This window comes from Nesoenas mayeri (assembly GCF_963082525.1).
Source record: "Nesoenas mayeri genome assembly, chromosome: 5".
Lineage (NCBI taxonomy): Eukaryota > Metazoa > Chordata > Aves > Columbiformes > Columbidae > Nesoenas > Nesoenas mayeri.
This window is the reverse complement of record NC_137548.1, coordinates 23591829-23616531: the sequence shown is the minus strand read 5'-3', so window position 1 is coordinate 23616531 and position 24703 is coordinate 23591829. Positions and strand designations below refer to the sequence as shown.

Genomic DNA, 24703 nt, shown 5'->3' with positions numbered 1-24703 from the left:
CTCCCAGATGGCTGGGGCTGCCCCAGACAAAGGCAGCAGCCCCGCTGATCCCTCTTTCAACCCGGCTATTAGCATCAAAGAATAAAAGCAAACAGCACCAGCTTGCAGCTCAGCCCTTTACAAAGGCACAATAAATGTACTCTTGTGTATACGATAAAGTAAACTCTGCCTTTTCTTTTGTGAAGAGGCAGACCTTTCTGTGTTTGAAGTACTCTGAGCTGGAGAAAGTGGAGAAACCTCCATCTGCATGGCAGTAACTTCCATGGTCACTGGCTTTGGTGTTAGTCATGGGTTCTGTAGGCTTCCTGTTTAATGGGGGAACGCTGTACCTCTTCAGTCCCTGTGGCAGTTAGTAGGTCCCTGTGTGGCAAGGACAATAGTGCTGATGGAAGAGGAAGAGAGTGGGTACATGTTTTAAACAGTCCCTTTAAAATCGAACCAGAAAAACATGAGGAGAATCTGAGAGAACATCTCAGATGAGAGGCTGAAAGACAATCAACTCAGCTCCCCGCATGTAGTCACTCTGCCTATTTGCCTTCTCTATCTTCTGTCTTTCTTGAGGCATTAGGTTTCTTCTAATTGTGGAGCCACCAGCCATAAGATACTGCATGAGAGGTTTCTTACTAAGGGTTTCTTTTGTTGATATACACAACCAGAGTTTTAATTGTGTGGCACAGTGGAGCAGCACACCACACTGCACAGGTGTTAGAGGGTTTCCTGTGAGGACTTAGTGTGGCAATTTCAACTGTATGCCACAGTGGTATTTATTGTAGGGTCTTTTGTGAAGACTGACTGGCTATATGCTATTTTTGTCTTTGCAAAGAAAGCAGTGCTTTCTCATGTGTGGTTTAAAGCAAAAAAACAAGTGCTTTGGCCATTTGAAAATCAGCATTTGCCAGCAGATACCACATGGGGGGGTGTCTGCAATACAAGAAACTCCCTTTGTATATGGTATGGGAAAGTAACACTAATGACCTGGGCTGTCACATATGTAAATACTGCAAAAGTGTCTTGGAAATGTAAATAATGACTTTTATGATGCAGCTAGTATATGCAGAAATTGTGTTGGGTGGAGACTTTCCAGAAAAGATACAGCAAAAAGAAAGCTAAGCATAAAATGTCAGGATTGGGGATGCCTGTTCTTAGGGACATTGCAACAAAAAATATGGGTAAATGGAAATCCCCTTGCTGTCTGGCCCTTGTTACTTGCCATTGAGACACTATATCTTAGAGATGCTTGTGTAGCTCTTAACACTTCATTGTTCCCCTTTTTAACAGCTTCGTGACCTGTTTAATTCACGCACAGTTAAATAGGTATTATTTCAAGCAGTGTATCAGTTACGGGCCAGTGCCTTTTCTCTTATTTGCTTAATGTGTTAGCTCTTTCCTTTGCCCTTTCTATTTGCTGATCCTTTTCATTCCCTAAAGAACCCACGGGTTTCCTGCTGGAGCACAAACACCCTGGTGAGGCTGCCTGCTGTTCCTGGGCCCCTGAGGTAGCCTGGGCTGCAGCCATGCCCTCTCCTTTGTCAGGCATGCAGGGAGGCTGAGAGAACAACGTGGGTCTAGAGCTTTGTGCCTGCTTAGATTAGGCTTTGGGGCAGCTGCTGGATTATCAGAAACATTTGCAGTACTTTACAGCTCTTACTTCTTCCTCTTCTGAAATGTGTCATCTTCTCTGATTGCCACTGATTTTCTCAAGCAACAACCCAACTCATGTCCTAGCTGTGGACTCGTAAATTCTTTGGCATTCTGCAGTGGTGGTGAAGTGTCTGCTCTTTCCTTCTGCCTCTGCTCTCACCTCATTTTGCCTGCCATCCTCAGTACATGCATTGCTCCCTGTCACTTGTTTTCTTCCTACCTAAAAATAATTATTTTCAGGCAAACTTTCAGTGCCAGTGTCCTTCCAGTCTTGCATGCCAAGACACTGCTTCTTAGATACAATTGTGTATCAAAAGAGGAAAGGCAACAAATAACACTCATCAGATTTGACATATATGTCTAGTAGAAACTATGGAAATTAAATGAGTTGATGCAAGTCCCTCCTCTCTTTGTTCATTGTTTTATTTGGGTTATTACCTCCTTAGGGAAGGATGGCTTGATGTACGACAGGGACTTTTCCTGAAATGACTCTGAAGCCATTACAAAGTGATAAACAAAAAGCAACATGAACAGGAATCACTTGCTCACCACTGAAATGACAAAAGTTTCAGGAAGACAAGTGGCACTGGTTTCACAGCAACATAGCTGGTTTGGACAGGAAGGAGGAATACCAATGGAAATTGGAGGGGATGTTCAGGGAAGGAGAATATATTCTTAGACCTTGGTGTGTATCTGAAGTACCCAGCATGTCATGCTCCTAGACTTGTTGGAGAAGTGGTCCAGGACCTGTAGTAGTCCAAATCAGTCATGTATTTCTTTGAAGTCTTACTTGAAAGATGATACCTGCAGCTGCACAGCTCCTGGGCAAGGTGCAGCCCTCCAGGGAAGAATGTCACCAGTGGACTTGGCCCCACTGTTTCCTCAAACAAGTTCATTTTTCACTGGGGAGGGCTGAATTGGAAGGAAAATACTGATCTAGTCTAATCCCTTGAGATTTCAGTGGTTCCTCCCTTATGGTGCTATGATAAGTGTAGCTGTTCAGAGCTAGACTAAACTTGAGATACTAAAAACATTATGAGACAGGTTTGTTTAAAGTACATTCTCAGGTTGGTGGGCTCTGCCTAAAACATACACTTCATTCAAAGATATGCCTGTCTGTTATCGGTACTTATATAGTCCTGCTCCTCTCTTTTTTAACAGACTAATTTATTTTGGGATTTATGTGTTTTATTCTGAAAAGCAGTCTTATGTCACAAAGAGAAAAAATACAGAATGGTATTTGGTCTGAGTTCAGCATCTTTTGAAAAGAAAACATGTGGGACGTGCAAACCTCTGGCACTACTTATCCCCCTCCCCTGCTGCTGTCTGCAATGAAGGATCTTGTTTTGGGAATTATGAGCAGGAGGAATGAAAAGGAGTGGACTCTTTTCTACACTTTGGGACTATGTTGAGTGTCTTGCACCTGGTCATAAATTCACATGGCCCCTTTTGAAAGGGGAGCAGGTCCTTTTCTTTTTTTTCTGAAAACTTGCTTGAATTTATGTGCAACAGAAACCTACTGCAGGCAGGCTATTTATTTATTTTTTTTCTTTCCTTCTTTTGCATTTGTGTGTGAAAAACAGTAGAATATTTTAACCAATATTCTTACAGGAACTGACGTGGCTTGATTCTATCTGATTCCAGGAACTCTCTCTCCGGACAGATATGATGGTGGATTCGCGTTTACATGCACAGCGGAGAGGGAGCCAGTGCCTCCTCCCTTGCATGGCTGGGTGCTTGGCTGCAGATGGGTGGCCTTCAAACAAACCTAATTACTTCTGGTTTTGCATGAAATTGATTTCCATGCAAGGATGCTGAGTTGCTGTGTGCATCTCTAATGCCTTTTCTCTCTTCTCTCTCTCTCTTTTTCCTTTTCTCCCTTCTGCTTGCCATGAAAACACCTCGACAGATGTCAATCATATTCCAGGTAAGTGTTGTCTTTGCTAAACTGAAAGGCTGCTCTTTAAGGAGTGGTGGTGAGTGCTTACCAGGGACAGAAATCACCTTGCTTTTTGAGAGCATACAGAACAAATCTTCGTACTGGACATCACAGGGTCTGGATTGCAAGGTCTTTGCTAAAAGGAGAGCTTCGTAGTTGCAAAGATCACAAACTTCCCTCCTCACAGATTACATTGTGTTGGTCAGTTAAAGGGATGCTTTCTGAATGAAAATTACATGGAAAATGGTGCCTTATATTACTAATTACCTGGCATTGAAGACTGCATTATATACAGTTTATTTCTGGTACCTCCATGTGTAGTCTGGCATACAAATCTAGTTCAGTCATTTTCCTTCTCCTACTGCAGTCTACTCCATTTGCTAGTTCCACTGATAACCTGTTGAGTTTAATTTCCACTAACAAAGGGGTTTTTTGTTGTTGTTTTATTTTAGGTTTTAAAAATCACTGAGTATGTTTCTGGCTGAATGTGAGTGTGTGCTTTTACTTAGGAATCAAAACTTGAATCCCCTACGGGGCTCAAAGATTCATTTAAAAGAAAAAAAGAATGTGTGTTTTATATGCATGTTTATTTGGAGAGTTCTTCCACAAGGAAGTATTTTACCACAGAGAACTCCAAACCTCCCCAGATCGCTCTTTCATTGTTGAAAGGATCTGAGTTCCCCAACTTCAGCTACAAGGGTTAATCTAAGTAGACACCTTATGCTGCAGTCTACATCCTGTTGCCACTGAAGCTTAAAAACCTAATTTTTACCTCACACTCAGGCAGCTCCACCTGGTTTATCATTATGTGAAATGAAAATGAAAGCCCAGGGAAGCATCTGGCATTGCCCTGGCTGGGGTGGGATAGTTGGAGAGCTGAGGGTCTTTTCCTTCTCAGCTTTCTGCATAACTTCTGCTAAACCCAACCTGAACCTGGAATGACATCTCCATTCAGCTTGCTTCTTTTCCACACTTGGATAATCAGATTTTGCAGAACACTTCAGTGAGATGCAGTGAGAGCTAGCCACTTGGGTAATTCCCTTGCACATTTAGTATTTAGCCTTTTGGCTTCTCTCATCAGACTCCTTTTTGTTCTGCTGAGGTTGCATTCTGTGCACATCTCAGCTGGCAACAATGAGAACGAAGGTGGCCAAATGTTGCCTGGCATGCCTTGGGAATAAAAGGCTCTGTCAGCCATAACATTGAATCTTTTCAGTGCCCCATGTGGCTGAACAAGTACCTTCTCTGCCACAGTCTGAGGTATCCAGGAACACCTGTCTCCTCTCATCTTTCCAGGATCTGGCAGGATGTGCACCAAAGGCTTGGGGTCACAGGTCTCTCCATCACCTTCTGAAGGTGTTGGTGTCTGTGGCAGAAGAAGATGGTTAAATTTAGAAGGCATGGCCTTCCTGTGCCCTACCAGTAGGACTCAAAATACTATGCCATGAACTAGTGTTGCCTTAAACAACATCAGGGCCATCTCCAAGGCCTGTACAGAGTGCACAGGATGATGGCATCACTAGTAGGGGCCCCAGAAGAGGTGGCACAACCAAGACAGGACCATGTGGCTGTTGTTCTGGACACCCTGGTGCTGTCCATCCTTCTACTCTCTGAATAGGCTCTTCTGCCCCACCACCCTCTTATTCTCCTAATTTATACGCTTGGATGTGCATTTTTTATTCTCCCCATTGCTCATACACATGTTCTCATTCTCAGGACTGCTGTGTGGTTTCTCACGTGGATGTCTAATCACACATGAATGCTCTTCTCTGTGTACTCTCACACTCATCTGTATGCTTTCACTTCGACAATTACCCACATCTCATTATTTGGCTCTGTAACTGTTTACTCCTAGGCAGTCTAATCCGTCTGCTCAGCTCCCCCTGGGGAGGCCACTAACATGGCTGTGTGGCTGGGCTGTGATGGGGACCACCAGGAGGGTTTGGTGTGTGCTTCCCCTCTGCCCAGCTGTGCAGAGGCTTTCTTCCTATCTGGCCATCCAGCTGTCTGTATTGTGAGGAGAGAGCCCTGGGCCCCTGTCAAAATGGTGACTTTAACCATCCACTGTTTGCAAGACAAATTAGGGATTTTATGAGCTAATGGTAACTATTTACCCACAGGCAGTGGAAGGGCTGTAAAGAGCCCATTGATTAACTATTTTTTATTGTTGAATAGACTGGCTAGAACTAATTCCCAGTAAGAGAAAGTAGCTGTGAATAGGCTGGGGCTGGCAGCAGTGGGGAACACGGCACAGGACTCTGTTGGGTGTGATTTCTGCAAGGTGCCAAGAAGTTAGTCGTGTTCAAAGTAAACAGAAATATGTAGTATGAGTCTTCCTTGGCTGCAAGGTCTCTATGAAGAACGGGTACTCCTGTCTGTGCTCAGCTGTGTCACTGACTCCCTGTGTCATGTAGAGTAGAAATAACTTATCCTTGTGGTACTTCAGTTTTCCCTTTGGGCTTATAGCTGCAGCCTTATTTCACCTTCACAACGTGCTTAGAAATCTTGGGCTGAACACTATGGAGGTTAAGAGCTTTCTTAGAGCGGTTAAGTGCCTTGGCTGGGGAGTGGCGTGCAGCACAGACCAGAATGGATGCCCTTGGGACCTCAGCACAGTGTCTGCCCCTTTCTACTCTGTGCCAGTGGTTGAGGTTCTGAAAGACAGATTGTTGGGAAAAGATCAGTAGATCAAGGAACAAATGATACCCTCCTCTCTTGCTATTTTTTTTTAATTTTAATTTTTATTTTTTAATGGAAGAATATATGAAGGAGAAAGGACTAAATATGTGTTCTTGATATTATGGTGACTGGTGCTGATACCTGGGATTGTCAAAGTTTAAACAGTGCTTCTCTCATTCATGCCTCGCTTATCCACTTTGTGGGAGAGATCTTCAAATGTTCATAGGGAGAAGGCTAAAAGATGAATAATTTTACTGTCATGATTTTACTGCTGACTAGAGTTTGCATGTAACTCAATGAACATGACCCAGTAGAAATGACCTAGTTAGCTGGGGCCCTGAGCAAAAATTAATCCTTGCTTGTCTAAACAACTCCTTTATAAGGATACAGAGGTCCTTGAAGGCACAAGCATACTAGCACTTTTTTGATCCAGGTCTTTAATCTCTCAAACTCCATCTTTTCGTGCTTCTGTCCTTTCTTCATCTCAGGGCTGCCGTTTTAATCTGTCTTCTGTACTCTATATCATAGGATAATTTACATAGTACCTGTATGCTGAACTCTGCTTTTTGGGCATGAACATGAGTGAGCTGTGTTTCAGCCCCTTTGGTGTTTCTGATTTACTGAAGGTACTAGGGAAGAGCACAGCTGACAGCAAAATCCACACAGTGCCACTCACACAGGTGTTTGAAACCAGTTTGTACAGGCTTATGTTCTTCTTCATAGATGCCACCACTGTTTTCATTCTTGCGTTGACCTTTGCTCAGGCACTGTCCACAAATTGGATTCTCTTGCACTGAATGTTTTTCATCTCCATGTATGCCATTTGTAACCACATGGCAATAGTGAACACTGGGGCCAGAACAAGAATTTATCTAGCCCAGAAGCCTATTTTTATGAAAGTAGATGCTGTGGAAGAAGTTTATGAAACTATGTTAGCATTAGTCTTATCTTGATATGCATTTGTGGTTTCTGGTAGTCGCTGTGTTAAGGACTTTCTGACCTGATGTTGCATCCAGATCATGGTGTTGTACAGTCATTGATGAACATCTTTTCTTTGGACATGTCCAGTCTTTGTTTTTCTTAATCCACGTATATTTTTTCCTGCACAATATCCTGTGATAATGAGTCCCATTGTTTAATCGTTCAAATGTGGAAAGTACTTTCTTTTGCTTGTTTTTACACCTGTTACTTGAGAATTTCATTCAATGACTCCTACTCCTTGTATTCTGACAACTAGGGGAAAAAAATTACTGCCTGTTCACCTGCTTTGTATTATTTTGGATTTTACCTCTATCATATATATTGTCAGATGTGTCTTTTCCAAGGTGAACAATCCTATTCCATGCCTAACAGAACTGCTTTTCCCACTTTGTGCACTTACTTGATCAGGTGCTCTGATGTGCAATGATACACGTCTCCTTATGGGTCAGCCATAAAAGGCATTCACCCTCAGGTCTTGCCACCTGCACACCTTCTCCTGTGTGTGTGGCCATCTTTGCAAACACTTGCATGTTTATTTTCATGTTTTCAAACACCACCAGCTTTGTAGCCCTCCCTATGTGAATATGTCTAGGGATCAGCCATGTGCAATGTCAGAATACCATTTCTGCCACAGGAGAAAGGAGATAGTATGATGTGATCACTATTTTTGCCCATAGATGATGTGGTAAATGACTTTCTCTTTGGCTTCTATCTCATGGTCTTACTCTTTTGATCACTCAGAGTAGGTGTCACACACCCTGACTCACTGCCCCCGATAATGACAAACGCTATCCTGGAATTATATAGCAGAGGAAACAAAGGGGATGAGGAAGTGGAGCTAGCACAGCTGCTATGTGTAATTGGATTGGAAGTGGGCCTCTGGCTACAGTAACAAAACTGCACTCTCGCCTGGCCTTGCTGCTGGGGCCTGTGAGGAGCCCCTTGGCTGCTGTGTGTATCATGGTTGAATCAAACACAAATGACTGCTCCCCAGCCTGTGCTACTGCTTTGCCCAGTTCTAAAAAACAGGCACCATGTGTGCCAGAAGCCAAGAAATCAGGTCATCCTCTTGGCAAAGCTGACCTGTCTAGCAGGTAAAAGGTCTGAACTATGTCTCAGAATGATTTTTCCTCTTCATCCATTCTACAAATCCCTCAAGATGAGGGTTTTGCTTCTTCCTCTGAATCTCATCCTTTGGTTCTGCTGGAATGCCCTCTTTTTGGTGCATGGGGAGTCTTAGGGAGTTCTTCCTTGGTCTTTGGGTTTTAGAAACCCTCAAGACGCCTGTTTTGAGAAGGACCACGTGGGAGACACGGCATTTGTCAGCTCTCCTCCTCAGCTAGACAAAGGAACTGCTGATGGAGCTGGGGTAGGAGGCTCGGAGGAGAAAAAAAGTGCCTATTTCTTAAGGAAGTAGTAGTTTTAGGAAGTTAAGAAAGGAGGGGTAAACAACAGACTCCATCACTTATCAGAGTGCTCTTCTCTATAGCGGACACAGTTTTATAATTTCTTCATGATTTCTTTCTTCAGCTCTTCTGTAAAGGCTTTGCATGTTTATGCTGGACCAGAGGGCACAATGTTCTGCCTCAAACACACTTTGCAGCTGGCCCTGTTATTATGTGAATGGGTCATGGATCTTGATACCCAGGAAAGGACCCTCTGTGGGCAAGCCTGCTGCTTGGGGGAGCCGAGCTGCTGCTGCTGCCTGGCAGTCTCTCTGCCCATTCATTAAGAGCTTTTGGGCTAATCATCTGGCAGCATCATTAAAAGGGAAATACTGAGGTTGCCCGCCTTAACAGAGCAATTCAGCAGTGCATGCAGACCCACGTACACATGCACACCCCCAGAGCATGGGCCCAGTAACATGGAACAAGTTATAATTAACTAGATGAAGGAGTCCATCTTCCTTTGTTTCTGCAATTAGTTGTCACTCTCAGCTGTGTTTTGTGTTCTCCCCACCTTCTTAGGTTTTGTGGCTTTATTTTTCCACTTTAAGTGCTAAGTACCCAAGTGCTGGGGATGGGGCAGTGGGGGTGAGGTTCAAACTGCCCCAAGGTTTCCTTCGTTTTCTCCTTCACTCTGAAAATTGCTCTTAGTAAATCCTTCAAGATGAGGACTGCTGTTTAACTGCATTGCTCTTTTCTATCACTGTACTCTGAAGCTATTTTAAAAAATGTCCTTCTATCTTCATAAGAATCCAGTGTTGGCCCTTGATACTTTGTACAATTAGAGCCACTCATTTTACTGTTCCAATATAGAAAGCAGATGGTTGACAATTAAAAAAATATAATTCCTCGAAATATTACTTTGAGATCAAGGGAGATTAAGAAAATAATACTGAATTCGTAGTAGGTTAAAGAAATATCAAGAAACCTTCCAGACCTAGATAGGAAGAGTCAGTTGTGGCAGACATAAATCATGGCCAGGGAGCAGAGGTTTCATGTTGAACAAACCTAAGATGAAAAGAAAAGCATGTTTTACCTGGATTTAGATGGAAACTCAGATTTGCTTACAGGATTCACCTGGAATGGGATGGCTACTGGCACAAGCAATGGCTGTACATGTGAATAACATGCTTTGGGGCCTGATGAGTTCATTTACCATCCAGAGCCTGCTAAAAGCTTTGCTGATTTTTATGGCTGGTGCCCAAATAGCGTGGTGATAGGTGTCCCCTGTGTTCTGTCAAAATCTGGTCTAGCTTGCAGGTCTGGACTATTCTCACACCTCTTGCATTAGTTTGCTGGATGCCCTGTTAGTTTGTTGTAGTCAAGTAGCGAGTGCTACCCCATGCCACCTTGAGATGACTTTGACTTTTACGCTTGGAAAACTGTTTCAGTGTCTTGTCGTATCTTGAGGCTGATGAAAAGGTGGGACAATGATGTCAGTTCACGTTTTCCATGTTGATTTTACTGTGACTAATTTGAGGCCTTTGTTACACATGCTGCAAATGTCACAGATTTTAGACCTCAATGGCTGAAGGTTTTGGTTGTTAATGACATTTTGTTGGAGATAAATACACTCATTTTCACTCCTACTTTAAATTGCAAGGGAGAACAATTTTCAGATGAGAAAAGCTGATATGTTATTTCATTATCTGTGTTTTATTCTATCTAGTAATGAATCTGGAATTCTGTTGGTGTTCCTTTTGTTAAAATAAGGATCTGCATTGAGGAACAACTTAAGAGATTTTTTTTTTCTATATCTCTAACTTCACCCTCCTTTTTCTTCCCATTTTAAAAAGGAAAAAGTAGCATTTGGGGCAGGGCAGGCATTATTTTTCATAAATCTCGCTACTTCCATTATCTGATTGGGACTAGAAGGTCTAGAGATACATACAATACCACAGCTGCTGTTGTAGTTCGAATTTGTCAAGAAGCAGAGAGTCAGAACATTTCTCAGGGAGACTTTCTTTCCTAGGCGTTTGAACCAAGGCCAAACCAGGGGCCATAATGGTGGGTGCGTGTGGAGGGTGCGCTCACCCTGGAGCTCACGTGCAGGGCTCTGGGCTGCACCTGGGTGATGCTCCTGGCACATGGGGCACACAACATTGGCCTTCCGGGGATAAGGACAAAAAGGGTGTTGATGTTCCTGACATTCTGGGATTTTTATAGATTATCTGTGCCTGGTGGTTAGAGGAAAGATCTTCTTATGATGTGGTTCAGGGTGTTTAATTCAGGCTTTTCCTTTGAACCTTCTCTGGAGGTCTCTCCTTGTTAGCGTCCTGTCTACCCAAGTGGACAAAGTCCCTGATACCCCAAGCAGCTGCACCTGTTGGTGCTGTGCCTCTTAGCCGGGGCTTTTCTCCCTTGTGGGTACAAGGGCTGGGGGCTTGGGACCCCCATCTCTGCTCTGGGTCTGATGTTCCTGTCCTGTTCAGCCAGCTTCAGTTTCATATCATGCTGCCACCTTGCCATCTTCTTGCCTTTTCTCATTTTCACAATCGCTACATGGTCTCTGTGCTTTGTAGGTCCTAACGGTTACGTATTTGTTTTATTATCTTTTACAGTGCATTTTACATTGACTTTTGAGTGCCCATTTGGACAGACCTAAGATTTGCTTATCAAGAATGATGGGGTCAGTGCCCATAAATAGAAACACAAATTCAACCCACTCTGCTAACAAAGCAAAATTATTCAGTGAAATTTTATCTTGTAATTTAAACTAGAAGTATGTCCTACAGTATTAAATCTGCTATGTTTATTTATAGCTGAAAACCTAAAAAAAAAATCTAAACCTACATTGTATTTCTGATTATTTTTCTAAATCCACAATAATCTTCAAGAACATTAAGATATTTGCATTCCTTAGACTGTACAATTATTAATCCCCTTATCTGGCTTGGAGTTCTCTGTGGGTGAACATATTCTTGGGATGATCTGGATTTTAGATTTGTCCAGCAGATGCAAAAGAAAAAATATGAAAGAGAAAGAAATAAACAAATTCAAACTCAGCATGCTCCTTGTTGAAAATTCTCATCCTAATAAATTCATTTGGCCTCTCGGTCTCCGTGAAATTAAAAAAAGTCACAGCTCTGTTTTGTTAATATACTGACTTAAGATGGGGGGGCGGTGTGTGTGTATGCGTGTATCAAAATCACTGACATACTAAGTGCTGTGAAAACCAGATGTGGAGAAGGAATCAAGCTTAGGGAAGAAGGTCAGGGAACTAAGTAAGAAAGGGGTCACTCATGGCATGAGTGGGTAAGATTTGTTTTTTGTGTTAGTTCTATGATAACTATGTGTCACAAAAACTAACTAATGGGTCAGTTGATGCTTAATGAGTTGGGCATGAGTATATATACAACAGCCTCTAAAGTATATTTGTATGAATATATTTGCACAGTAAACACATTTGAAAATTGGGGGTAGAAGTTAATTTTAATTGAAACAAATAAGGTTTAAGCCAGAAAGAGTTATTGGACAGAGACTGGAGCAGCCCAAGTGACCACCACAGGCCCATCTAGAGAGCTGACACTGCTGAGGGGAGCTGTGCTGCTTTCTGGCTTTACCTTGAATTGTGAAACCAAAGAGTAGCTTTAGCTATAGCACCATCTCCAGATCTTTCCAGAAAGGAAATGGAGTAGTATTAATAGTATTAAAAAAAAAAAAAAGGTTTCAGTTAATTTTTTAGTCCTTGCCAGGTCTGATTTACTGGTGTCTAATTAGTAAGTGAGGACAGTGTTGTTTGAATTATAATACCTTTAAATACATGCAGAAGCTGCCGCATTTAAGAATGAGGATAGCTTTGTGTGTGTGTGTGTATGCATTTAGCCAGATGTTTCGTCTGAAGCAGATGTGGTAGGATCACGGCCTCCCTTTCACTGACCACTGCAGCCTTGAATTTTAAATCTCAAGCTGAGAAGTTATTTCTGAAGTTCTCCAGAGGAGCAAATGCTTCCTGCAGAGCCCCACTGCAGATCTTGTTTTTCCTGGCCCGTTTAGCCATACTGGTGTGCAGTGCCTCTAGAGTTGATCCTCAAGGGGTATAACGAGCCTCAAACACAGTTCTGCAACTACCAGAAGTTTTCTTCTACCTGTGGCAGATGCTTTCCTGCTCAATGTGGAAAGCAGCACTTGCATATGTGTGTGCCCTGTGTGCTACACCCATACTTGGTCTAGCTCAAGTATGTGAGTTCCAATGCTGAGAGGTATTGAACTGTGACCAGTGTGCATGGATATTGCTGCTTCTTTTTCTATTTTATTCTTTTTTTCTTACTGCCCCTCTTTCTCTCTCTCTTTTTCAAAGGCCTCTCACACCTGATGATGGGTGAACAAGGTAAGTCCCTTGACTTTCTCTTTGTTTCAGCCACTGATCATGAAAGAGCTTTGTACCTGCTTCTTTTCTGAGCTGGGCTTTGCATGACAAACGCCACTAAGCCTACAGGGTGCCAGTCAAGTCATTTGCATTTTTGCCTCTGTGTCCCATGAGCCATGGCTACTTGTCAGCCTGGGACGCAGGTGCCCAGGAGGGGGCATGAAATGATTCTGCGAACAGCAAAGGGGTATACTTCCCGCTGCCATGCAGCCCACCAATTTTCTGCTGCCATTTCTTTGTTCTCGTGCCAGCTTTAATGACTTCCACTTGCTTGGTAAATGTAGACCTCAATGTTGGTCTTTATTTTTAAGAGCGCAATTATTACAAAATATATGTTAATAGCCCTCATGGCATAATCCTAACTCATTATGAATCTGAGGAAAATTGCATATAATGGCCTGTAAGTCCTGTGTCTGCAATTTAAAATATTCAAATATGCACAGAGCAAAATGGTTTAGAAAAAGAATAGGGCTAACCCCGGGATAGGCTACAAATGATATTTAGGCCTGTATCAGAGTTCACATTTTAGTATCTCAGCCTGGATTGTGTTACAGAACTATTGGCTGTGACATGACAGGATGATTAGTTCCATTTTGCACTATGGGGGTGTGGAGGAAGAAGCTGATGAGGTGAGGTGAGATGAGGGGAGATTCTGTTTTCCTCTAACAGTGTCAGCGTCTTGTGGACATCAGTGTACAGGGAGGAGTTAGCAGTGCTGCTGATGCATTCTGGTCTTGCAAATGCAGGAGTGAAATGGTTGAAGACTTAATACAAGGTGTGTGCACATGGTGCACTAGGAAGACCAGACCAACTGTCTATGGGGAGAAAATACAAGTTGTGACTCTAAAGCTTGATGAAGCTTTCCTAGACTAGATGTACACAGTAGTGTTTTTGCCATTAAGTCAACACATATCTGAGGTTAGACAGTCCAAACAGTTAGTAAGACAGAACGTAGTGCCTGCAAAGGCGCCAGAGTAATTATGTACTTGAATAAAAAACCCCATAGTTTCTGTGTGTCTCAGTGAAACATAAAGAGACATAATCAGTTTTTATTCTGTAGTTCAAGACAGATGTCTGCTATAAGGTTATGGAAGCTTAGGAAACAATCAGAAGTGAAGTTGGAGCTCACTCTTCAGTTTCTGTACTGCTCATGGTCCTTACATGGTAGGAAAATTAGGAAAACTGCTCTCTATGAGTGCATGCCAAGACAGTTGTATCTGGCATGTGGAGCATCTGGATAAGCTCTGAGAAGCATTGAGCTTCTTCTGTGTCCCCAGTTATTGTTCAGCTGGGCTCATGGGTCAGAGGTTGTGCTTGGTGAAGGAGCATCCAGCAGGCAGGTCCCTTCAGCATGACCTACCTCAGGATGCAGCTGTGTATGACAAGCTGTTGGCAGATGAAGTGTGATGGCATGTTGGGAGTGATCAGAACAGTGAACTTTCATGGCCACTTTTGTACTCAATAATACTGAACATATCTTTGTAGCAGTCTGTGATTTAGCACTAGATTATATACACAGATGCACTTGGCCATTTAATTTATAAGTTGCAACCCAGCTGGCTCCTGAAGACTTGGATGACCTATTCAAGCCTGTACAATTGTCATTAGCCCTTTCTATACTCCCTTGTGTGGCAAAAAAATGTGAAAACTGTTGGCTTCTGGCAACTTTAGACACCCTTATTTATCCATGACGCATCAGAAAACAGTGGCTTCTCTTCTCTTGCCAACCAGCTCACAGATATTCCCTTTTGATAAATATTTACTCTCTACAAAAATATGGTGGATATAAAATATGTAAATGTGTATGTGTGAGTAAATATGCAATGTCAACATTATATGCAAATACATTAGCTTTGGTAGGTGAAATGTGTTTAGCAAATATATTACCATGAGATTTTTTTTTTACTTCTGTCCTACTCTGTTGGTTTTTTTTGCTGTTTTGAATTTGATGTGGAATAAGGCATATCACTGGCGTGCTATTGCATGAGGGGTTTGCATTTCTCAGTAGAAAATTAAATTAAAGCCAAGGGGCTTAACCAGGCAGCTGCTGGTTGTACAGTTAATTGTTTAAGCCATGCTTTGTGCTTTAGTTGTGGTGTGTCTCTCGTTTTTCCCTTGACATTGTGTTTTGTTGGGTTTGGCTGCTTCCTAATATGCTAATTTTCTTGTTTTTGTAAGTATGGCCAGTGACATCATTTTCTGTTTTTTATGCTTCCTCCTTCTCTTTTGCCTCCTTCATGATGGACACCGCTCTTGTTCCTCCTCTTAACTGGATGCACACCTTCCTGTCTGTAGGTAGAAGTAAAGGTAGAGATTGCATTCTTTCTAAGACTTTATTGTTTCTAAGACTTTATTTATTTATGTTTGATTGTCAGTGGACAAATTGTATTTTTATGAATGTGGTTCACATTGAAACTTAATGCCTTTACTTTTAAAAGTCTCTTAACACTCTTTTGTTTTGTGTTGAATTATGGAATATATATTTATTAAGATGAATGCTTCGAAGCCTTCTTAACAGATGTTATTTTCTCCCTGTTCACACTAAGTATGGCCTGCACAGTGTCAGACTCTGTAGCTTGTGATGCTGGGGCAGAAAGGGACAACCAGTTCAGTTGAAGACAGAGCCAGAGGCCAGTGAGCTGGTACTTGTGACTCTCTTGCACTGGAGTGATGCTGCTGCTGGGAATTTTGGCACTGGTGTCGGTGGAAGCAGGACTTGGGCTTGTCCAGTACCCTTAGACAATGGAGGTCTTTTGAGCTCTCATTTCTCCCCCCAGCTCTGTTTCCCATCAGCTCTGTTAGCAAAATGGTGTTTTTCAAATAGAAATTGAGTTGCAAAATGCTGCAGAAGAAACAGAAGTGATCAGCACTGCTAAAGAGAGGTCCATTTTCCCTGCACCTCAATATAGCACAGGCCCTGCAAGGCTGCACTGGGGCTCTAGCTTGCTCTTCAGCAGTTAACACCCGTCTTTATCATGTGGAGGGAAGTCATCCATCCCTAATCAAAACTGTCAAAAAGGCAAAATGCTGCAAACCTGCTGTGGGTCTCCAGTTGGACTGAAGGGAAAAGGAAAGATTAATTGATAAATTATAAGCACTGCTTGAGGAAAATCCATTTCGTTGTCCTATTATCCAATGAGATAGAGAGAATAAAAGGTTTTATCATGCTGAGGCTTGCTCCTTTTCAACAAATAAACTGCTGAAGAATCTGATTTATTGAGCAGCATTATTTGAACACATTGGAGGATGTTGGGTGTCTCCATGCCGATAAGACATTGGGGGGTGAAATGACTAATTGTACTACTATGAATCTGGGAGGATATGGGAGCTCAGAGGATTTGTTCATTACAACTTTCCTTTGAGGTAAAAGCAGTGTCTGCCCAGTGATCACTCCTACTGTAATACTTGAATTCTGAGGAGCATAATGGCATATCAAACACTTTCTCTTTGTATGAATCCTCCCTCTGATTCCCTGCCTTCTTCTAACAAGTTTGTATTGTTGAATTATCTGTGATGGGGTGCACCATATCGTCAATATTATTTGTTCTGTTTTGAGGCTAAAAAATATTCCACTAGTTGATTTCATAGCTTTCCTGTTTATCCAAAGGTGGATGGTGGAGGATAATACATAAGCTGTACTCAGAGCCATCTTCTTAGCAAAAGGTGAATATCAGAACGTAATAATCACATACACACGCTGAGAACCTAATGCTCTAAGCACACCATACAAAATGTTACTGTGACTCAACACAGCTGCCAATAATTGAGTTAGCTGATGTATAGCTTCATGTGATTTAAGCGTCAGTTTAGATCAGGGTGAGTCTTGTGCAGCATAATGTTAGCTCATGTTGCTCCCTTCTTTTCTTGGGTGGCATTTGTGCTGCAGGTCAATCTGTGCAAGGCTAAACTGAAAGTCTTTTCTGAAGCAAAACTCACAATTGAGCCTGTAGGAATGAGGATTATAATATATAGTCCATAATTAATTCATATGCACTGAAACTTATTGTGTCATTGAATGAAAATATTGTTTCACTTCCCAGCTATGTGTAGTTTTTAGCTCTAGTTATAACAAGTGACTTCATCAGAGAAACATCACTCTACATGAAAAATGGTATTACCTTCAGAGGGCTCAAGTGGTGTAATTTTGAACTCCTGTATGGCCTTTAGCTCCCAGAGAAGGTGATACCAGATGCCTTAGGGATTGTACCTGGTTCATATTTTTTGGCATTCTTGTAGTGTTCACTAAGAACTGGCAGCCACTTTGTCTCATGCCATGCATGTAGCCAAAGGATGTGATGTATTTGATTTCAAAAACCTCTTCACAACATATAGCAGTCTGTGACCTTACTGTCATCATTTGAAACAAGTATTTCATTATTTGCTTCCACAGTAGCAAATAGCCTTCTTTTGCATCTACCCTTTTTAAAAAGTTCAGGAGATTTTTTTTTTTTTTTTTAATAAGTTCCTGGAAAGCTGAAGAAGATGAAGTGTAGGTATTCTGGGCTAATGTCTGGAGTAGCTGAGATACAGAAAAAACACCTGTATACCCCTTGCTTTTTAACCTAAACTGAGCATATCTGCATTGTTTGTGTTTTTGTTAGGTTATAGAACTGGTTTTGGAGGTGAAGGAAATGTATATGATGAGCAGGGAGGACTTTTAGTTAGTTTGGCATGAATTGCTGAATACAACTTCTCTTCTAGAGAGGAATTGACAGTAAAGGAACAATTATATTGAGTTAGTTTCTCTAGCACTCCCCCATGCGTAAGTGATACCAAAGGAGATCATAAATATCCAACTCTTAATTTGCCATTGAACTGGAGTTAATGTGTAGTCAAATTCTTCCATATCATTTGTTCTCTTGACAGCCTTTGTTAAGGAAATGATAATTTGCCTTTTTGCTACCTTTCACCATTCTCTTATATATATAGTGGGTTTTGTTTTATTATCACTTTTGGTTTGGATCTGGCTTCTGTTGAAGTTGGTGCCTCCGGAGGAAATCAGTTGTATCCCTGGTGGGGCACTGCTGTCTTCAGTGAATGAAACCTTGAGTCTTCTTGAAGGCAATAGCAAAATTCACACCGAATTTAGTGGGCTAAGATTCACCCAAAGAACTAAAAAGTCCCAAATGTCCTCTCTGATACAAAGAATGAAAGTGAGGTGTGGCTGGTTTCTGTATGTGCACAGGACAGCTCTGTAGTGCCCATGCAGTCTGCAGGCTGCTGCTGCTTCTCCTCTAAGGCACTGGGCTTCTTCCCTCCATGCTTAGCTGGGCTCGGATGAAAAACTGCACAGCTGCACATGCATTCTTAACATGAAGAAGCTTTTTTTCTCTATCCTCAGAGAGAAATGAAAGAGTACTCACATATTTCATGGGTGGGACACTTTTTAATATATGTCATGTAGATCAAAGGCTATTGGCGTATCCCCTGTGAGGTTCTCAGCATTGCAAGATCAGATTATCTCCTTTAGTCCTAGCTGCTCCTAACCCAGGTAGGTCTTTTGAGTCTTGTAAAGTTCAGCGTTGCTCTCAGTGAGCAGTGTGAGGTTGTTATTTATTTGAATTGTTCGATAATATTGACCAGGAGGTAATGGCACAGGAGAAACGAAATAGCGTTTGTGGACTCGGATAGAAGGAAATGACTGGACCTTACTGATCTGGAAAATAATCTGGAGTTCTTCTTCACCAGTAATAGCATTAGGATTTCAGAGCGATGTGAATAAGGTCCACCTGAGTGGCCAAGAGTTTATGCAAATGTTGAAGTGAAATATCAGTAACAAATTAAATCATTTGTGCACTATAAATACCTAATTATATGAAGGAAAAAAACAACAGTACATTCATCTTACCAGCCTTGGCAGTGGTTTTTAAGCTCTGCTTTGCCCTATAAAATATCTTGATGTTTGGGGTTTTAGATATGAATATTTTATGGTTTTGGTTTCTACACTTACAGGTCTTTCCTTAATACTTTTAAAATGTGTGGTATTTGGTTTGTTTTCCTTTTTTTGGGGGAAAAATACTGCACCATTAGAAGGATGATGACTTTTAGTTTTAAATTCTTCTTAATGGCTGTTTAGAAAATAAAACATTTTATTTTATGGTTTGCAAATACCCAATCTATAAAACTGTTTTGATAGAATCAAGGCCCCTTGAATATAGATGTCATTCCTCTGGAATTATTTTTTGTAAGTGAATTTTTGCTGCTCATTTCATATTTTACTTAGGGAGGAAAGAAATCTTTTAATGTAATTCTTATAAGTCTAATTAGAGACGATTGATTGTTAATGAATTTCAAATGTAAGATATTGGGGGATTACTCAACAAGGCATTCGTCATATTTCTTGATATTCCAGAGGTCATGACATTTTCAGAAATTTGGTGTGTAAGATCACTTAAATGTGGAATATCAGTTAATGCAAGGGAATAGATGTCTTACAAATATTCTTCTTTTTACACCTCTTTGTAATATATTTATGAAGGCAGACAAATGAGACATTAAATAGGATGTTTCTGGTAAATGATTGTTTGTGCATATAAGAATGCATGTTTACAAATAATGTGTATGCATAAAATATTTAATAATATGTTAAGTATTTTGTGGTTTATAGGTAATTTATTTTTTCCTACGTGCTTTCTTTCTGCCTAATTTTAAAACTATGTCTTTGTAATGTGAATGAACAGCTAATTCCTTATTGGCTTTCATTTTTATTAAGAAGAATGATCCCTGTGAGAATTAAAGGCATTGTAGCCGTGTTGTGTATAAACAGGAGCTAAAATATTGTCCTCTTACGCTGTATTGTAGTCTTCTGGTTTTGATGTGGCTCAGGTTTCATTCTGCCCAAAGAGAATATTTAATTGATATCACTGAAAGGCTTTTTTTTTCTTCCCCTATTTTTTTCATTTGAGTAATTCAGTGGTGTGTAGAGATGCAGAGGTAGCAAAACAGGCCATATGCTTTGTAAAAGGCAGACTAATAGCACTTTTGATGGATGTCTGATTTTTAAAGGGCTGCATCTTTCATTAAAATTTACATGTAAAGTAAGGGCAAGCACAGTGACATGAAAGCTAATGCAAGTTGCACATCTTGACATAATAACAATCACAAGAAACTGGAGATCCCAGATGGCAGCTTGGCCTTTGCCATCCTTTTAATAAGCTACTAACTGCTAATTATTGCACTCTTATGGCAAGTTAATTTACTGTTGACTCTTAAAGAGACATTGTGCCTTTTCCTGGCATTTACGTTTTTCAGTTTGGATTTGAGAGTGTCTTTTCCCTGAAGACTGGAGTCCTTCCAACGGACAGTAACAAAGAGGAAAAGAAGCAGAGAGGGAAATGGAACATAATAAGTGATGGTTGTTTAGTGGTTTTTTGTTTTGGTTTGGTTTTTTTGGTATTTCGTTTTTATAATAGCAGAATATAGTGTTGGAGGTTTTTCTAGGGCAAGGGTTTAGAGCTGAAAGAAGCACCAGCATGTGTATTAGATCCAGAATTTAGGTTTTGTATTTAAAAGAAAGCCCTTACTGCAGAGTTAGTATTAGCATTAAAAATAAACAGAATGTCTTTCGCTTAAATAATTGAAGTCTGAGATTCTGAAAATGAGATAAACTAGAAATAGAAAATAAAAATTACATGTTCATTTCTGTTGCCAGAGATGATTTGAAGGCAAAATTTGAACTCATTATTCTGAAAGCTAAAATAATCCACTGTATTTTTGGAAAAATTCTTCATTTTAATGTTACTTACCTGGTTGTCATAATGCAGGGAAGGAGTGTTATCGGTAAAACATATGATTTTTTTGAAGTGATCTTTTTCTTCTTACAGTTGAAAGGGACATTTGGTAATGAGACCAGTCAGGGAGAAGTTTTGATCTAAGAACCTATTTAGGAATGAAGGAACAGCTGCAGTTTAAATGGACTCTAATTCTCGCAGTTAATGCTGTTTTGTGAATGCATGATTCTCTGTGATAACATTCGGGAGGAGTGATGGTGGTTAATAGCTTATTTCCTGGGGTTTATGGTAATGCAGCAAAGTGCCGATAATGCCATCAGAAACTGAAATAGACCTCTGTCACACACATCAGACAGCCTTGCAAAAATAAGAAACCAAATGAAAGAGGGGAGTTTCCTGTTTCGAGGCTCGTTGTGGCCTTTTGTGGACTAGAGCATTAACATGATGGTACTGAACAGTTTAGGAAATATGTGCTGTATAAGCTGGATCTTATGCATTAAGACTGAGTGCCTTATTTGCAGCGCTTTATCAGATAGTAAATATTTTGACTAGATTAGTGGATAACACACCATATAAATGGTTGTAAAACTGTTACTGTGAAGAAGGTCATACTTTCTCAAATTGTCTGATATAACTCAGCCAGTATCATCTGTGTCAGTTATTAAGTCATGTCTGATGGTGTATGATTTCCCTCACATCAGTATTCTGGTTTTTGCTTCTGATTTTGGCAATGCACCATTGCTAGTTGCTCATCTTCCTGTGACACGCGCCACCTTTCATTTCTCACCTCTTTCATGGAGCTAGAGCTCCTTCTCACGCTGCCTTTCATTTCCACATTTGTTTCAAGAGCCTTGATAGTTCTGAGTGCACATATCCAAATGGAGATCAGGACTGACAGGCTATGAAATAAGGGAAGAAAATACAAAATACCTCTATGGAGAGCAAGGAATCCAGTGTGAATCCAGCATTCACAGGTTGTAGTGTATTCATTTGTTTTCAAAGCCTTTTTGTTTTGAAATTTGTATTACAGATGACTTATCCTGCACATTGCTGTGCTTAAGGTATTGTGTTCCTAAACAGCCAGTGAAGCCCATAGAAATTAAAAGTGTTTTATACCTGAGAATATGTTGTGTACCTGCAAGGATAAAGTCCCCAAATTCTGTTTTAGCAGAGTTTTCTGTGAGATGTTGATTGGGTACTAGATATGCTTTATGTACCAAGAGGTTTGATGGAATGTTATTAAGAGCCATATTCTTTGCTGCACTACAAGGATTTTATTGTAGTGTAGCTGATAGTGAAGCACAGGAAATGCACGGATGTGAAAGAAACAGTGCAGGGAAGAATCTGGCCCTGAGACTGTTCCAACACTAACCTGAGGGATTCTGGATCATTCTCACTAAATGATGGCCTCAGTTCTCCTCTTGTTAAAGTAAAAGACTGGAAAGTATTTGACAGAAATGGTCCTTTTCCAGCACTGCTTTGTGGGGAAAGGCTTTAAACAGAACTGCTACTTTGAGAATTTGTGTACACAATTGTCACCATTAAAAAAGTCAGTAGCATTTGCCAAGCAGTACCACACCGTGGTGCCTGAGATATTGCTTTCTCTCCTACAGTAGAGCGAGAAGAATGTATGTAGTATATGTAGGTAAGTGTTTACAATTTGATTCTATCAATTGCATGCATTTTAATCGAGCTTTTGTCTCAAATCACAGTTTGGGGAACTGCTTATCGGTCAGATTATTTCTAAAGCAAAACACGGTTCCTTTGAATTGATAAAATTATTTTTACTGAAGACTAAAAAAAAAATTCAGTATTTGTTCTAAAATCATATGGCTCTGTGATTGTTACTTGTTAGTAGTGGTAACAAAAATTTATAATTTGAATGTTAAAATAATTGTATTTTTAAAAGAGCTGTGGTCTTGGTAGGGTGGAATTGTATTAAGCCAGTGTTATAAAGTACACACCTTTATGCCTTCTAATTACTGGTATATTAATAATGACCAGCTTGATGATGAATGTGCTGATCACCAGCTGGGATCAGACAATTACATTTGATTATGTAAAGAGTTAGTTGCTATAAGCCTTGAAATATTAAAACTTGGCTAGAATAAATATCACTGAAGAACCTTTGTCTTTTACATGTGTATTCAGCTGCCAGTTCTCTGAGCAATTCTGGGTTCACCCGGTAATGTTGGGAATCAAACTGTGAACAGTTATTTTCCAGCCGTGTGAATGTTGATAAAAGGATCTTGCATAGCTGTTGGCTTGTTCTGCGAGGGGACCCCACGTTGCTGCATCGCAGCACAGGGATTACAGGCTCTCGCTTAGCTCTGCATTAAAACTGTTGCAAGCTTTTATAAAAGCCAGGGCTGCACTTAACTTCACCATGCAGTTGCATTTCCCAGCTCTGACGAAGAGCACAGATGTTTCAGGCACCAGTGCTTTGCAGGTCTGGCCAACTCTGTCAGCCAAATAATACATTTATCGGACCATTTTCAACTGCACATATTTATTTTGGATGGTCTTACTCTGCAGATAGTCTCAATGAAGTCTGTAGGCATGTGGAGCAAGCTGTTGTCTACATGTGGTTTTTTTATCTCTCGGTATACCAAATTATTTTTTTTCTCCCAGAATTTGTTCAGTTCCTGAATATCCATTCATTTATCTTTCTTGTTGCTAAATTGCTGAAAAGACGCATAACTTTTGTTGTTTGTCTTCTGGAATACTGTCATAAGGAACACTTTCTGGCATAGATCATCTGCTGTTTGAACAGAATATAATTTTTGCCACAATGTGACAGACCATTTATGCCACACTGTGGAAAAATACCTTTCCTAATGCTGGAAAAATCAGGATGTACAGATTGTAAGGCTCTCTTTAAAAATGACTTGCTGTGCTTAAGGTACTTAATTTCAGGCTTAGCATTTCAATTTCTCACTCAATTTTATATTACTAGATATGATACTAGAGATATCATTACCAATTTTTCTTAGCTACATTCTTGTACTTTATTTGTTGGGTTTATTGACTCCATCTTTAAAACAGATGTATTTTAAGAGAAATCTGTGGATGCTTCATTTCCTGCTGTGCTGCACTGTATGTCCATAATGGAATTAATATATTATGTGGTGGATGCGCTTATTGTATTGCCGGCCAGAAGTATGATTTTTTCTGCTAGTGCCAGTTCCCTTTGACTTCCCAAATACTGATTTTTTTCTTTCCTTGGTGGGGGGAAGAGTGGAGAGATAATCTCTGATTTTCTTTCTTATTGTCTCCTAAGGCACTTAAACCGCTGTAGTTTTCTTTACTAATTTTCACCTTCAGGTGTTTGCTATCAATCTGGTGGGTTAAACTTTATGCTATTTTGTCAGGCAAGTTTGGTAAATGTTGATCAGTGCATGAAATCAGTTCTTAAATGGTTGCAAAATTGCCTTCCTTCAGACTGTTTTGATCACAAGGGCTTTCAAGTGTCAAAGTCATTTGGAGAACTAGATAGATAAAATGCATGAGCACTAAGCTTTTTCCAGGATAGAATAAATAAATGTGTTTTCTACTGTGTGCTCTGCCTTTGATAGTGATTTGTTAAAAGAGAAAAAAGAAAGGCAAGGATATTAAATATTTACAAGAGTGATTTAGTTGTGTAATCTTGTGCTATGCATCCCTGTTTTAATAGTGAAATCAGCTACTGCTGAAGTAAATGCCATTAAACTGGTAGTGCTGTGAAGGTCACTGCCTATACAATGTCAAAGCAATTTATAGAGAATAATGATTTCTGTTGGCTTTCCAATGTACCAACCTTCCTCCTTTTTGTCTCCTTTTCCAAAAATAACTGTAAAGAAATTTATTTCAGGAATCACTTTCTCTCTGACTCTTCTCCCATCTGAGTGATTCAGGAGCTTGAAATCTCTTTACAAGTTTT

General features: G+C 40.5%; 1 protein-coding gene across 1 annotated transcript in view; it reads left to right on the top strand.

Annotated features, from left to right (window-relative positions):
• NRXN3 (neurexin 3) overlaps positions 1 to 24703 on the top strand; it is a gene marked incomplete at both ends in the record, with an annotated part of 967932 nt that overhangs the window by 31901 nt on the left and 911328 nt on the right. Inside the window, 2 exons of the mRNA XM_080345007.1 lie at positions 3551 to 3568; positions 12986 to 13015. Coding sequence (XP_080201133.1) covers positions 3551 to 3568; positions 12986 to 13015 — 48 coding nt within the window. The remainder of the gene's footprint in view (positions 1 to 3550; positions 3569 to 12985; positions 13016 to 24703) is intronic.